Source organism: Polypterus senegalus, chromosome 17 (assembly GCF_016835505.1).
Source record: "Polypterus senegalus isolate Bchr_013 chromosome 17, ASM1683550v1, whole genome shotgun sequence".
Lineage (NCBI taxonomy): Eukaryota > Metazoa > Chordata > Cladistia > Polypteriformes > Polypteridae > Polypterus > Polypterus senegalus.
The window spans coordinates 3,645,711-3,662,440 of record NC_053170.1 but is presented as its reverse complement, the minus strand read 5'-3'; the positions used below and the strand labels follow the sequence as shown (position 1 = coordinate 3,662,440).

Below are 16,730 nucleotides of genomic sequence, written 5' to 3'. Positions count from 1 at the left end.
ATCCGCGCCTGACCTCACCAATGCTCTCCTGGTCACAAATTCCCATAAACACACTCACTCCTACACCTTGTGGAAAGCCTTCCCTGAAGAGTTGAGGCTGTTAGAGCTGCAAAGGGTGGGCCGACTCCATATTACAGCCTGTGGATTAAGAATGGGATGTCATTAAAGTTTGTGTGTGTGTGTGTGTGTAAAGGCAGGCGTCCCAATACTTTTGGCAATAGAGTGTATGAACCAGCTTAGTGATGATGTGCCACTAAGTTATGATTTAGATGTTTGCAGAAGTTGTCAAATTGGCTGCAGATCCTCTTTTGTGTGTTAAAAGCAGGGGAGACCGTCGGGGTGGGCTTGTCAAAGAATGTCAGGTGATTTCTGCCTTGTGTTCATTTAAAGAAGCTTAAAGCAGAACATTTTTGCCCACTTTGTGTATATTCAAATAATTAATTCTGTGTTTGTGTGTGTGTGTATATACAGTATATATTATATGTACATAAAGACAGCTGTTCCATTTTCTTTTTTTCCCCTGCCATCTCAGTGGATAAAGAAGAAGTTGGCTCTTTCACTTAAAGCTCTACAGAAACACTACGTGACCTCTGACACTGTTGTGACAAGTGATGACAGCGATGCCAATGCTTTGTGCTGTGCCTTAGAAGCGGTTTTCATTCACGGAATAAAAAACAAGTACATTAAATTTGAAAACAATGGAAGAGGGAAGAAAGGCTTCAGAGGTCCTCTGCCTCAACCTGGCTTTTGGGTTTTATTAAAAACCATTACTCACCGGTGAGTCTTCCTCTTTTTTTTTTTTCTTTTATATTCTTTGTTAACTTTTATTTCACGGGTGTGTGCACAGCTTCACGTGAAAGCGGTTTCTGGTTTGTAAGCAATTGAGCAAGCAGCTGGCAGAATTGTTTAGTAACCTGGCGGAGATAGTGAGAATTACAAATTCTGTATTACTAAACTTGTTCTTAATTCATAAATATTGCCAACCATTAGATAACATCTTTGTATACAGTATTCGTGGCTTTTCCTTCGAATCCAGGGATCTGTGAAGTCTGTTCTGGTGGGCTGTAGTGGCTGCAGATGACAAGCCAGGTCTTATTGCTCAAGAAACTCCTTGTGTGCTTCCTTGGAGGCGTATCGCTTCTTAAGATTCCTCACTCTTAATATGGGGGACGGGGGTGTAAGGCTTATGGACTCTTCAGTCCAAGCACCATCACTTGCCAAGCTGGTTTGATAGATGCGCCACCCCAACCCGCTGTAAGAGTTAATCCTAAAGACTGGTTGGTTAGGTAAACATCAATGCAGCATTGTTCCTGAAACACTCTCTAATATTACAATACATTTGCTTTATTTAACTTCTAAATAAAGACGAGGTGGAAAAGATGCTGGAGAGGCCACCAAGGGCGCTATGGTCTGAATGTGGATCCCAATGCCCCAGTGCGGTGATGGGGATGCTGTGCTGTAAAAATGGCTCCATCCTTTAAGATATGCTGTAAAATAGATGTCCTGACTGTCAGTGGTCATAAAAGATCCCCTGGGTATCTTATGAAAACGAGTCGGGTGTACCCCGAACTCCTGGCTAAATTGCCCTCCATGGCCCGGTCATTCTGGCCCCCTAATCACCCCTTATCTCTAATTGGTTAACTATTTCTGGCACCTTCCCCACCTTATAGCTCATGTGTGTGTGGTGAGCGTACTGGTGCCAAAATGGCTGCCATCGCATCCTCCTCCAGGTGGGGTCCTACACATTAGTGGTAGGTGAAGTGGCTCCCCCACTCGCTATGAAAAGCACCTTGAGTAGTGAGAAAAGTGCTATATACATGTAAAGAATTATTATTATTAAAGACTAGGGGGCTCTTCCCCCTTCTCGCTTCCCTCACCAACCCTAGCATCCGCCACTTTGCGTCTCTGCCACTCACGTATGTGGATTTCACTTTCACCAAACAACAAATCTTTCAATTGTTGCAGAATACGCCTCTTCATTTGGAAGAAACACTACTTTTCCCTGATGGCAACACGAATTAGACGATCTACAAGTATCTGACTTAGTTTAAATCCAAACAATATACAGTAATCCCTCGCTATATCGCGCTTTGACTTTCGCAGCTTCACTCTATCGCGGCTTTTAAATGTAAGCATATCTAAATATATATCACAGAGTTTTCTCTGGTTCACGGATTTCTGCGGACAATGGGTCTTTTAATTTAAAGTACACGCTTCCTCAGTTTGTTTGCCCAGTTGATTTCATACAAGGGATGCTATTGGTGGATGGCTTAGAAGCTACCCAATCAGAGCATGTATTACGTATTAACTAAAACTCCTCAATGCTGTAAGATATGCTTCCCGCATGGTGTTTGATTGTTTGCTTGTCTCTGCCTCTCTCTCACCCTCTCTGACATTCTCTGCGCCTGACGGAGGAGATGTGAGCAGAGGGGCTGTTTGCTTTAAAGATATTGACGCTCCTCTAAAAAACGCTGCTTTATTGCGGTGCTCAGCATATTTAAAAGCACACTTATTGATTTTTTGATTGTTTGCTTTAATCTCGCTCTCTCTCTCTGACGTTCTCTGTGCCTGACGGAGGAGATGTGAGCAGAGGGGCTGTTTGCACAGAGGCTGTTTGCTTAGATGATACAGACGCTCCTCTAAAAAATGCCGCTTTAATGTGGTGCTTCGGCAAACTTAAAAGCACACGTATTGATTTTTTGATTGTTTGCTTTTCTCTCTCTCTCTCACTCTCTAAAATTCTCTGCTCCTGATGCAGACACTCCTTTGAAAAGAATATATTTTTGCATTCTTTTAATTGTGAGAAGAATTGTCATCTCTGTCTTGTCATGGAGCACAGTTTAAACGTTTGACTAAAGGGTGTTATTTCATATCTAGAGGGCTCTAATAATGTTAACAGTGTGGGAGAGTTTATAAGGGCTTAAAATATATAAAAATAACCATACAAACATATGGTTTCTACTTCGCGGATTTTCATCTATCGCAGGGGGTTCTGGAACGCAACCCCCGTGATCGAGGAGGGATTACTGTATTCGATCTTTTGCCCATGGTTTGTTTCCTGCCTTGTGCCCTGTGTTGGCTGGGATTGGCTCCAGCAGACCCCTGTGACCCTGTAGTTAGGATATAGCGGGATGGATGAATGAATATTCGGTCTCTTTTCGCTGTTCCGTTATTTCACAGATTAGTAATAATTTCCATTTGTTTGCGCTCATGCAATCTTTACTATCAGGTTTTTGAGACTTTCGAGTTTTAGTACTTTCATAATCTCTAACCTGCTTTGCATTTGTACCACGCCAACGTTTTTCAACCTCTTAACGACGTCCTGCTTTGTCTTGTACTCTTTGTTTTTAATTTCCAACCCCGCTAGGAGCTGAGAGCGCAGGAACTGTGTCTGACAATAGCATTCACACGAATGAGAAGTGAGTGGACTGTGGGCGTGGTTGTTGGTTGACAAAATCTCTTGTCAGAAAGTCGCAGGAATTGAAATTATCTCAGAGAAAGTCTTGTCTCAGGATTTCCTTTTATGATAGAGAAACTTACATAATATTTATCAACCTATATACTTGATATCAATCCTCCACACCTACTAACACAACTGTACCTTCGAGTGGTCTGAGGTGGCTTAGCTGTGACTACATATTTAATACTAGGCCTGAGAACCCATTCATTCTAACAAGTAATTTTACTGTCATGTCAGTACACTGCACTCACAGACATGAATAACTGACCTAATGATATTTTTAGCGACGACCAAAAGAAGCCATTATTAAAGTCTTGTTAAGTAAGAGTAAATGAGTAACAGAGACTTTTTTGCAGCACATCAACCAAAGTGTCACCTCACTTTGTTAGTAAAACAAATTGTTGGCTTATTCAGTCGTCTTCATTTGCAGTTCTCAAATTGCTGCAATCTCCTGTGTGACATCCCCAGCTACCTGTGACTGTGGAGAAAGTGCCATGCGATTGTGTGACAATCATACTGCGCCACAGGCCCCTAAAAGTGTGGGCTGTAAAGTCAGGATTAAAAAGCAACTTCATCTGATCCTTTCCTTAGTGCCGCATTTCCTTGTCTTCATATCTCCACTGTGGTGACCGTTGAGGGATATTCCGCTGCTGTATGGCTGTAGTTCTCAAAGCACACATGCGCCCCCTGCTGTAGGTACAGGAGTAAATGTTCTGGGTGTGTCCTAAATTGTTTTTGTTCCCTTTCACTAATGCCAGTTGTTCTTGCCATTTAAAATCTTGTTTTTTGCGGTTTTCTCCAGTGTTTAGTATTTTCCGGCTGTGGTTTGCAGTGGGTTATAAGTGCATATGTGACATTAAACGTACAATTAGTGACAAACTACAAACTAAAAAGCAAAAAATCACGTATGCATGTAATTGAGATGGTAGTGTTACCAATAAATTAGAATTTGATTTTCTGTGCTCTTGTTAAAATGTGTCTCAATTCATAAGAGCACCAGTTATTCGTCTTTTATTGTACATTTTTCTTTTTCTTTTCACAAGTTCGGATGACGTGACAAGTAATGACTAATTAAAAGGAACAAGAAGACATTAGTCTGAAACTGTCATTTTCAAAGATATAGTGTTCATCTTGTGATTTTTTTTTAATTTGTGGTCTTTTAATACTAAACTCGATTAGGACCGGCTTTAAGCATTCGATATTGTAAGCATGGCATATGTGCTGCCACTTTGATTACTTGCCATTATTTTAAATTTGGGGTAGCACAGTGGGTTAATGCTGCTGCCTCACAGGTCCATTGTCCTGTTGTTTGAATACTTAAGCGTTTGCCCTTTTTGGTGTTCCTCCCACATCCCTAAAGATTTATGTGGAGGGGATGTCGACTGCCGATGTTGATCTCGTTGTCAGAGGATGTTTGGATAACTTGACTAGAAATCACAGGCTGTGTGTCTGACGACATTCAGCACAGTTTCACAGTTCCAAAACATTGCATGCTCACCTCTTTTTCTGATAGCCAAAAGTGTGTGCCTAATGGAGCCGTAGAAAGGCGTTTTACACTGTGAAATGACAATAACGTAGAAGACGTTTTGGGGGATCCACCCCGTATATTATCACAACAGATATAATCACAAAGAGTAGTCGTCAAAGACTGAGTCATAACATGACTGATTTGGTGAGCGGAGGCCTTGGGCTTTATACGTGCTTGGCAGGAAGAGGCAAGATATGGGCGGAAGTGAGGTCAGTAGAAGGGCGTGGTCTAGTAAAGTGGAACTTTAATTGGTCTTCCCTTCTGGAGGTCTGCGGAATTAGGGAGATGAGGCATTAGTGCAATTCATCAAAACCCAAAGGTCCAGATGAAATGGTCTCTGTCTCTCTCTTTCTGAAGTGTCTCGATCTCTGACGTCACTTCTTCTTGTTACTCCCTGATCTCTCTGGTGGGGACATTATTTATGTGAAAAATACACTTGGGGTTCCGGACCTCGTGATGTTACTCGTGGCTGTCCCAGTAATGGATGGCTTGTCCTCAAAGCTTTGATCGTCATATAACGCTTTGTGTCTCCCATTCTTTTTACTATTACTTTAGAAATTGTTGGACCATTTTAAACTGAAAATCACAATAAATTTTAAAACTTTAAAACCTCTGTTTTGTTATCTTGTATTACTAGTACAAGTTAGAAAAAAAGGTTCAAATGTATTTGAGTCATGCATTTTTAGGACACTAAAATGAAAATGTAGATATAATTAGATCAGATGCTTTTATTGTTAATTGACTTTGCACATTAGTTAGGTAAATTCTTTCACGGTTCCCCTCAATCCCTTTTTAAATTAGTTAGGCCCTTTGCAGGTCATCATAATTTGTTTGGGCCGAATTAAAACTTAATGTAAGCAGGGAAAATGGCAATTTTATCCTCCAGGATGCTGGTATTATAAAGCAAATACTTTGAAGTGGAGGTGATCTGAATGGACATCTCATGCTGAGAAATGCTGTAGGACTGAAATAGAGCAAAACCAGCAGATGTCTTTGTGAAAATGAAACGGAGCAATGCTTCAGAAGCCACAATGAAAATGAATCTGCAGTTTGATTCTGAATGGCGAAACCAGCTGAATATTATGACTCAGTGACCTCGGAAATGACAAAAACCCAAAGTGACCCTCCATCCCAAAAAGTCTCACTCTGGGGAGCCCGACCCTGGAAAATGGGAGGCTTCTATCCTTCTAGGCCCCAGATGATGAGAGCCTTCAAAGTGCTCGTAGATATAAGGAAACCTGTAGATTCAGTAAGTGCTCTGTTATTTAAGGCCTTCTTTGACAAAATATACAAAAATGTATAAAATTAGAAAATAAATGTTTGGAAATCTTTAGTTTGCTTTTTTTTTTCTGCTGACATACTAATGTAAAAAAGAAAAAAAAACTTCTAAGACCACATTTATGCAGATATCTGCGGGTAAGGCCTTCGCTCAGCACTGCATGTTAAATCCTGACTTTTGGTGCTGCTGTGGACTTCCTGTGTGTTTTCCAGTATGGACGAATGGATAACCACTAACTTGGTTTCATCTGTGTTTATTAAACATATATATATATATATATATATATATATGCTGGTCATAAAATTAGAATATCATGACAAAGTTGATTTATTTCAGTAATTCCATTCAAAAAGTAGATTAATTCATTAAACAAAGACTGATGTATTTCAAATGTTTATTTCTTTTAATTTTGATGATTATAACTGACAACTAATGAAAGTCCCAAATTCAGTATCTCGGAAAATTAGAATATTGTGAAAAGGTTCAATATTGAAGACACCTGGTGCCACACTCTAATCAGCTAATGAACTCAAAAGCCTTTAAATGGTCTCTCAGTCGAGTTCTGTAGGCTACACAATCATGAGGAAGACTGCTGACTTGACAGTTGTCCAAAAGACGACCATTGACACCTCGCACAAGGAGGGCAAGACACAAAAGGTCATTGCTAAAGAGGCTGGCTGTTCACAGAGCTCTGTGTCCAAGCACATTAATAGAGAGGCGAAGGGAAGGACAAGATGTGGTAGAAAAAAGTGTACAAGCAATAGGGATAACCGCACCCTGGAGAGGATTGTGACACAAAACTGTTGGGGAGATTCACAAAGAGTGGCCTGCAGCTGGAGTCAGTGCTTCAAGGACCACCAGGCACAGACGTATGCAAGACATGAGTTTCAGCTGTCACATTCCTTGTGTCAAGCCACTCTTGAACAAGAGACAACGTCAGAAACGTCTCGACTGGACTGATGCTGAGTGGTCCAAAGTTATGTTCTCTGATGAAACCTTTGGAAATCAGGGTCCCAGAGTCTGGAGGAAGAGAGGAGAGGCACAGAATCCACATTGCTTGAGGTCCAGTGTAAAGTTTCCACAGTCAGTGATGGTTTGGGGTGCCATGTCATCTGCTGGTGTTGGTCCATTGGGTTTTCTGAGGTCCAAGGTCAACACAGCCGTCTACCAGGAAGTTTTGGAGCACTTCATGCTTCCTGCTGCTGACTAACTTTATGGAGATGCAGATTTCATTTTCCTGGCAGGACCTGGCACCTACACACAGTGCCAAAGCTACCAGTACCTGGTTTAAGGACCATGGTATCCCTGTTCTTGATTGGCCAGCAAACTCGCCTGACCTTAAACCCATAGAAAATCTATGGGGTGTTGTGAAGAGGAAGATGCAATACGCCAGAGCCAACAATTCAGAAGAGCCACTATCAGAGCAACATGGGCTCTCATAACACCTGAGCAGTGCCACAGACTGATCGACTCCATGCCACGCCGCATTGCTGCAGTAATCCAGGCCAAAGGAGCCCCAACTAAATACTGAGTGCTGTACATGCTCATACTTTTCATGTTCATACCTTTCAGTTGGCCAACATTTCTAAAAATCCTTTTTTGCATTGGTCTTAATTGATATTCTAATTTTCGAGATACTGAATTTGGGACTTTCATTAGTTGTCAGTTATAATCATCAAAATTAAAAGAAATAAACATTTGAAATACATCAGTCTGTGTGTAATGAATGAATCTAATATACAAGTTTCACTTTTTGAATGGAATTACTAAAATAAATCAACTTTGTCATGATATTCTAATTTTATGACCAGCACCTGTATATTTATTTATGTATGTATGTATGTATGTATGTATATGTGTATATATATATATATATATATATATATATATATATATATATAAATCTGTTTGTCTGTCAATGTGTGTGTGTGTATGTATGTTCCAGCAACACGTCCGAACGGCAGGAGCCATTTTCATGAAACTTGGTACACATGTTTCTCAATGGTTGATTAAAAATTGTGGGTAGAGTGGGTGGGGGGGTGTTCTTGTATGCATGTTGTCATCCAGTTGACACTCGGAACGACCATCAGATGGCGAACTGGAGGCAACTGCCAGCATTCTTTATGTTTGAGCACCTCCACCACACCCACCTGTTGCTTTTGTAATTAAGTAGAGCTCTACACGTGGAAGTCTGTGTGTGTGTCTGTCCAGCCCTGAAGTGAGACGTAGAGTCGGGGCCAGCACACTGGCAAAAGGAAACCTCCCGAGAAAGACGATTGCTTAGCTGCTAATGCACAAATGATGCAAGCACTTCAGCAACATGAATCCTCCTAGCAGAGAGATGCCCAGAGTAGTTCTGATGATTTCAATACTTTCTAGGATCCTGTGCGGCTTACACAGTTAATATATAGCAGGCGACTGACAGCATTCATTATTTTTGAGCAGCAAATTAGAGTTGGCCGGTTCCGAGTGTCAACTAGATGATAACATACATACAAGACCGCAAGACAAGGACTTTAGTGAGTCTTTATTGTTTAATTTATTTTTATTTTTAACGTTGTGTTTTTTTAATTATGTTTTTCTCAAACAATAAAAAAAACACAAGGGCGAACTGGAGGTGACTGCCAGCATTCTTTGTTTGAGCACCACCGCGCCCCTGTTGCTTTTCAAATGAAGTACAGTTGGCCGGTTCAGAGCGTCAACTGGATGATAACATACATACAACACTGCAAGATCACCCCCCACCCTACCTAGAAGCGGGTGAGTTACGGCTGATTTCACTGTGCAGTATTTTTAGTCGACCAATGAGGAACAAGTGTACCAAGTTTCGTTCGGACGTGATGCTGGAACATACATACATACACATTGACTGTTTATATATATATATATATATATATAATATACACACACACACACACACACACACACAGTGGGTACGGAAAGTATTCAGACCCCCCTTTAATTTTTCACTCTTTGTTATATTGCAGCCATTTGCTAAAATCATTTAAATTTTTTTTTTTTCCTCATTAATGTACACACAGCACCCCATATTGACAGACAAAAAAAAAGAATTTTTGAAATTGTTGCAGATTTAGTAAAAAAGAAAAACTGAAATATCACCTGGTCCTAAGTATTCAGACCCTTTGCTCAGTATTTAGTAGAAGCCAGGAGTCTTCTTGGGAAAGATGCAACAAGTTTTTCACACCTGGATTTGGGGATCCTCTCCAGTTCTGTCAGGTTGGATGGTAAACGTTGGTGGACGGCCATTTTTAGGTCTCTCCAGAGATGCTCAATTGGTTTAAGTCAGGGCTCTGGCTGGGCCATTCAAGAACAGTCACAGAGTTGTTGTGAAGCCACTCCTTCATTATTTTAGCTGTGTGCTTAGGGTCATTGTCTTGTTGGAAGGTAAACCTTCGGCCCAGTTTGAGGTCCTTAGCACTCTGGAGAAGGTTTTTGTCCAGGATATCCCTGTATTTGGCCGCATTCATCTTCCCCTCGATTGCAACCAGTTGTCCTGTCCCTGCAGCTGAAAAACACCCCCACAGCATGATGAGTCTCCACACTTTCAAAAGGTTGGGGCAGCCACCCGTATATTGTTCCTAGCTGCAAAGGATTATTTTGGTTACAGCGATGCTGTGTATTCGAGTTCCACACTGAACTGTTTGAGGTAGCCAAGATGGAGGCTTTTATGTCTTGTAACCTGGAAGTGACGTCAGTCTGGGTGCCAGAACAGGAAGTGACGTGAGGTCACTTTGTATTTGATCTGCAGAAATAACAGAGAAAGGTTTAGAGCCCCCCGCCACTCCCTGGCCTGGTGGGTAATTATCTTCACTTGGTCCCTTCAGCTCGCTCTTAGTCGCACGTGTGTGACTATATATATATATATATATATATATATACAGTATATGTGTGTGTGTATGTGTATAAGTTCTCCCACGGATGAGTTGGGGCTTGATTTTTCTGTATAATTTCCGGTATTTTATAATGTAGGACGTATAAGTCGAATGCGGAAAACTCACACTGTTGGTCCAAGAGATTACAATATGCTAATGCCCACCCACCTGAGAGAGTAACCACGGAGCATACAGGCTTTTTTTTTTTCTATGTATTGTATCTATGTGACCACACAGTAATACCCAAACTATTCTGAAGCGACGTTTGCACTGATTTGTGTTTTTTGTGTCTCACACCCTCCTACACCTTTATCGTAAGAGCATCCTTTATCTACTATGGATGCGATGGAGCTTTCGATCAGAAGAAAATATGAAGTGGGCTTTCAATTAAAAGTCGTTGAAGTGGCGAAAGAAATTGGTAACTGCACTGCTGCAACAAAAATCGATGTGTCTGAGAAACTGGTGTGAGATTGGAGGAAGCAAGATGATGTAAAAAAAAAAAAAAATTATAATAATAATGTATTTTTGGCCAGCCATGTAAGTCGGGGTCTGATTTTATGATCGATTTTTCGGGTTTCAAGACCCGACTTATATGCTAGTATTACGGTAATAAAGTTGTTTTGATGTTGCCTAGTACTTACTTGCATGTCTTCCTTTCCCAGGCTGTAACCCAGTTTAGCAATTTGTTTGAGCTCCTTTTTTAAAGTGAGGTATTAGGGAAGAGGATGCGCTTTTGATGTTACAATGCCTAGACAAGTGTCATGCATTTGATTTTATCTTGTTGGGATTGAGCAAAATATAATGAGAATATAGAGAAGAATTTGCAGATCTTCATACACCACAACAGTTTATTACACAGATCTTCTCATACATGTGATTCACTGGCGGCACAGTAACCGAGGCCAAGGAACACTGGTGGTTTGTTTGTAATGTAGAAAGGTTTCAATTCTTCACGTTTTCTGAGGGCCTCCACCCCTCTAAACGGTGTTTTCTGCTTTCCTCTCTTTCAGGGATGTAATTACCGAGCTGGAGCACTTGAACTTCATCAACACCGATGTCGGCCGTTGCCGAGCTTGGGTGAGGTTGGCCCTGAACGATGGTCTCATGGAGTGCTACCTGGTGTCTTTGATCCGCGAGCGGTCAAAACTCCTGGGATATTACCAGCCATCAGCCCTGCTGCTTGACGCAGAGGAGCGCGAGGTTCTCCTGAGTTACCTACAGGGCTTGACGTCACTCTCCTTCCAATTGTCTTACAAGTCAGCGGTTCTGAACGAATGGACCATTACGCCGTTGGTCCTGGCCGGTCTCTGCTCCTGCTCGGATCCTCTAGACCTTCCAGTTTTGACAGAATCTGAACACAAAGCAAAAGACTGCTGGGACTCCGTGTTACAGTCTTCAGACTCCGACATAATTGAAGTCCACCATAATTCAGGCTCCAGTTCATCACACGGCAAGAATCTGGTTAAAAATAAGTTGACATCTTCCACACTGAGCCTGGACACTACCAGCTCCTCGCAGCTTTCGTCGAGTTTGAGTTCGGACAGCCTTTTGCAGGTCAGCAGCACCAAAAGCCCAGATAAGTCTTCTGAAGAGCCCTGGTCATGTGATTCGGACAAATTTGATCAGAGGTCAGTTCCACTTTTATGGCACAGCAAAGCCTTTTGGCTCCATGGTTTAGCATGCTTACCCTTTCAGAGTTTTGTTAGAGTGGGAGTGAGTTTGGGTTTGGGGTCTGTCTACGCTGTAAGTGATGCACAGGAAATGAAGCACAACGAGTCTGGGCTCCAACGTGGTGATCCCTGTTTAACGTCCTGGAAAATACAGATTTTCATCTGACATGAAAAGGCAGCTCTGTGTCGACTTCCATCCTGGTTGAGCTCCTGGTCTTGAGCGACCCCATCTTTACTGGTTAGGCGGCTTTTATAGAAGCAGAGGCAGGATGATGGGAGGAGATGACAGCAGCGTCCGTCGGTTTAGTCCTCCTCCACTTTAAGGCAAACAGATACCGGGTTAGAACAGGTGTTGCATTTAAATTCTTCCCCATATTTTTGCTCCATCCCACACTTCACACCCTAAACCCGCACAATCTGACAATATGCAGGCAACCAGAATGCAAGAAATAAGATGGCTGCTTGTGAGATCGAAAGGGTTTCTCTTTCTCATGGGAGGGGGTTGATTTGTTTCGAACCTAGTTTTATACTACTTGACTGGCTTGTGCGGAATGTTATTTGATTTTAGTAAATTCAGTAGAACGTTAAAAAAGGGCTTAGTCAGAGGCTGGTGGGATATACAGTGTAATGTCCATTCTCATTTCACACCATTTCTAAGCTTTCTTAGTGAAATTCGATGATCAGAGTCCACAAAGAGGTCCCCAGTTTCTCTTGAGGTGATAGACGATTAAAGACGTTTGAATGAAGGACGTGTGTGCCTCTAGGTGGAGAAAGGAAGATTTGGATGTCTCTCGTTATTTATAGAGCAATACTTCAGCAAAAACCTGTGTGTGTGTGTTTGTGCCTGTTATGAGCATACGACAGGAAGACTTCACGTGGATTATGTGACACTAGTAACGTGTCTCTTGTTTTCATGGACGTTTTGATACGATTGTGTGGTTTAGTGTTGGCCACCATTCAGTCCCATTCTATCAATAACTTAATCTCTGTTCTCCACAAACGCACGAAATTCAACTTTGTTTCTCTGTCATCAATCAAACTACATTTGGTTAGTTAACGTATCAACAAAAAATGATCAATTTTGGGTGGAATATTCCTTTAAAAACATTCATAACCACAGTGAAATTCTTAGTATTGTACACACAAACCTGGACAGGTGCTGCTAGCAAGACAGAAGTTTAAATACTGTCGTCACCTGGTTGACTTCATCCTGTGAGACTTTGGGGCACCATCTCCTAGCAACCTGCTATTGTGTCCTAGCAACAGCATCACAAAATATAAACCACCTTACTAAAAGCAAAATGGCACCTTGGGAGAAATCGCCCACCTTAATAAAAGGAAAAATGTCTGTGTATCTGTCTGGTTGATGCGTCTCTGCCATTCCAAAAGATGGTGCATCACAAGCATTTCTTCTTCTGTAATACGCTACCGTGGCTGTCCATTTGTCTGATTAGGATTTGAAATCACCTGCACACACATACTACGTTACCTCTACTGTCCGCTTTCGGCGTGTTACTGGTATAGTAATGAAATGCATTGAATTTGTCATCCCAGCAGTTGTTGCATCACAAACATTAGCACTGCTTTTACAAATCCCATACCAAATGGCATATAACAAGGATGTGCATTGCATTTGTCTTTCCAGCAGATGACGCTTCACAAACATTAACGCTGCTTTTACAAATCCCATCCCAAGTGACATGTAACAGAGACATGTGTTTTACATGATGCAATGCAAATGTTAACACAGACATCCGCATTGATTGATGAAGAGTAAGTTTCTGCATGTCTGTCTGGTTGCTATGTCTCTGTCATTCCAAAGATGGTGCATCACAAACATTAACACTGCTTTTACAAATCCCATACCAAATGGCATATTACAGACAAATGCATTGCATTTGCCATTCCATCAGGTGGTGCATCACAAACATGAACACTGCTTTTACAAATAGATAGGTAGATACTTTATTAATCCCAGGGGGAAATTCACAGACTCCAGCAGCAGCATATCGATAAAGAACAATATTAAATTAAAGAGTGATAACAATGCAGGTATAACAGACAGACAATAATTTTGTATAATATTAACATTTACCCAAGGGGTGGAATTGAAGAGTCGCATAGTGTGGGGTCTCCTCAGTCTGTCAGTGGAGCAGGATGGTGACAGCAGTCTGTCTGTCGCTAAAGCTGCTCCTCTGTCTGGAGATGATCCTGTTCAGTGGATGCAGTGGATTCTCCATGATTGACAGGAGTCTGCTCAGTGCCCGTCGCTCTGCCACGGATGTCAAACTGTCCAGCTCCGTGCCTACAGTAGAGCCTGCCTTCCTCACCAGTTTGTTCAGACGTGAGGCGTCCCTCTTCTTTATGCTGCCTCCCCAGCACACCACTGTGTAGAAGAGGGCGCTCGCCACAACCGTCTGGTAGAAGATCTGCAGCATCTTATTGCAGATGTTGAAGGACGCCAGCCTTCTAATGAAGTATAGTCGGCTCTGTTCTCTCTTGCACAGATCATCAGTATTGGCAGTCCAGTCCAGTTTATCACCCAGCTGCACTCCCAGGTATTTATAGGTCTGCACCCTATGCACAGTCACCTCTGATGATCACGGGGTCCATGTGGGGCCTGGTCCTCCTAAAATCCACCACCAGCTCCTTGGTTTTACTGGTGTTCAGCTGTAGGTGGTTTGAGTCACATACCAAATGGCATATAACAGGGATGTGTATTGCATTTGCCATTCCAGCAGGTGGTGCATCACAAACATTAACATTGCTTTTACAAATCCCATACCAAATGGCATATAACTGAGACATATGTATCACATGGTGCCATGCAAATGTTAACACTGACGTCCGTCTTGATTACTCAGTATTTATCCTGAGTCAGATGGGTAGCACAGTCTGGTAAGTAATAATTAGTCATTTATCTATATTGAATTTTCTCAAAAGAAAAGTGAAACTAAAGTTTCCATCACTAAAAGATACAGTTAAATTATAATAAAAACAAACCTGTAAAATGCATTAAGCAAGAGAAAAATAATTCAAGATGCTATTGTAATGCCAGCCATTCATAGGAGTTGTCACATTTTTGCCTGATCCCACACCAGACTTTTATGTACATTTAAATGCAGAACACTAGAGCGTCTCCAAGAACATTTTATGAAAGCACGGACGAGTGAGTAGAGCGAGCCGTTATTTATTGCCACATAAAGATTAGATTTGTGCTTCCTTGTCTGTCATCTTGCATCTCTTTACCCTTTTTGTCATCTTCTTGCTTTTAAGGTACGAGTTCTGTGAGAACATTCAGAATTCCCTGAAGGGTTCAGTGGATCTGTTGAACCAGGGACAGGACATCCCGCCTGAGGCGGCACCAGAGTATGATAAAGAGTACCTGCAGTCCTCGCTGGCTGCTGAAGACCATGGAGTGGATGGCATTTTACCTTTCAAAGTTTCATTTGGCAGCGTGGATGAACTAAACGCCACTGTTGATGAACCTGCACTAAAAGTGGCACCAGAAGAAACCAAAATTCTAGAGGTAAACCAAAAAAAGCACGAGTGTGTCAAGGCTCCCTCTTCTGTCGACGCAGTAGCCAGCAGGCCGGAAATCCGCAACACGCCACAGCTGACCCTAAGGAGGGCGAGCTCTTCGGACGGCTCTTTACCCGTCAGCTCAAGTCTTCCAGTAAGTGCTGCTCATTCAGGTTAGACCTGCGCTGCTCGGGTGGACTTGGACGGTGGTACTGGGGCTCATTCAGAAGTGAAGGTCTAGCAGTTACTTGACTTGATTGGCAGATCTCTTCTGTGAGGGTGAGATGGCTGCAGATTTCATTTTGGATAGGTGACAGACAACATGGCCAGCTCAAACTGGTAGAGTCAGGGTTCTATTCCCAGGATGGGACCTTTTGTGGTTCATATTCATAGGTTTGCTGTAACCAGCTGGTTTGGTGTGCCAGTAGGCCCTGCATTTGACTGACCTTTCCCTACGGCTGTTGGTTCTGGGGTCTGATGACCTGGTGATCCTAAACTGAGAAACCAAGTTAATAAATGGGTGAGGAGTTCAAACTGTTAATGTCTGCACAGATTAACACAGCAGATGCTTTTTCCTTCATAAAGAATATTTAGAAGTCGTATTATGCATTGCATGGCATAGTTGGCACTACTGCCTCATCATTCTGTTTTTGAATCCCATTGCTAGTGTGCAGTTTGCATGTTGTTCTCAACTCGGTGGATAAATTGGTGACACTAAGTCAACTGAGTGGTTGTGTGCCTTGTGATGACCAGTCATACATTGTTCATTGTAGTTGTATCACCCTGTTCCCAGGACTGCTGGGATAGTCTCCGTTCCTTGTGACCCTAAATTAGTCTGAGTGTTTGAGAATACATGCATGTACTCATTTATTACCCACTGAAAATCAAAATGTTTTATTCCTAATAAAGCTGACGTACTTCTGACTCTTTTCAGAAAAGCAGAAGCTGGATCTCTGAAGATGATATCTATAAACCTTCTGCTGAGGAGAAAACCACCGAGAAGCTGGCAGTGCTCAGTACCAGCACAAATGAAGGAAGTGAAGGAGTGCCCCTAAATTTGGATCCCGCATGTGGCAGCAGCAGTGCCAACAGTAAACTGGCCCCATCTCCAGAGCCCAAGCTCTTTAGGGTTGTTCACCGCCGGCAGATTGGTAAGTCATGGCTGTTTGTTCCTCTTCAGAGGTTTTTACTGTTAAACTTTGTTGCTGACAGTCTCTCAGAGCTCAGGTTCAACGTCCCTGGGTGTGCTTATCACGCTGAAGGTGGTGTGAAAGCCTAATCCTCTTACGGTTTTTAAATTTATTGTCTTTGCCACCTTGTATTGCTCAGGTATAGCAGAGCCCCTGTAGTATGGGCCCAGTCAAGGCAGGGGTTGCAG

General features: G+C 42.2%; 1 protein-coding gene across 4 annotated transcripts in view; it reads left to right on the top strand.

Annotated features, from left to right (window-relative positions):
• plekhm1 (pleckstrin homology domain containing, family M (with RUN domain) member 1) overlaps positions 1 to 16,730 on the top strand; it is a 90,167-nt gene that overhangs the window by 33,690 nt on the left and 39,747 nt on the right. For all 4 annotated transcript variants that reach the window (XM_039739232.1, XM_039739235.1, XM_039739233.1 and 1 more), the window contains 4 exons: positions 533 to 777; positions 11,171 to 11,788; positions 15,107 to 15,506; positions 16,287 to 16,503. In XM_039739232.1, coding sequence (XP_039595166.1) covers positions 533 to 777; positions 11,171 to 11,788; positions 15,107 to 15,506; positions 16,287 to 16,503 — 1,480 coding nt within the window. The remainder of the gene's footprint in view (positions 1 to 532; positions 778 to 11,170; positions 11,789 to 15,106; positions 15,507 to 16,286; positions 16,504 to 16,730) is intronic.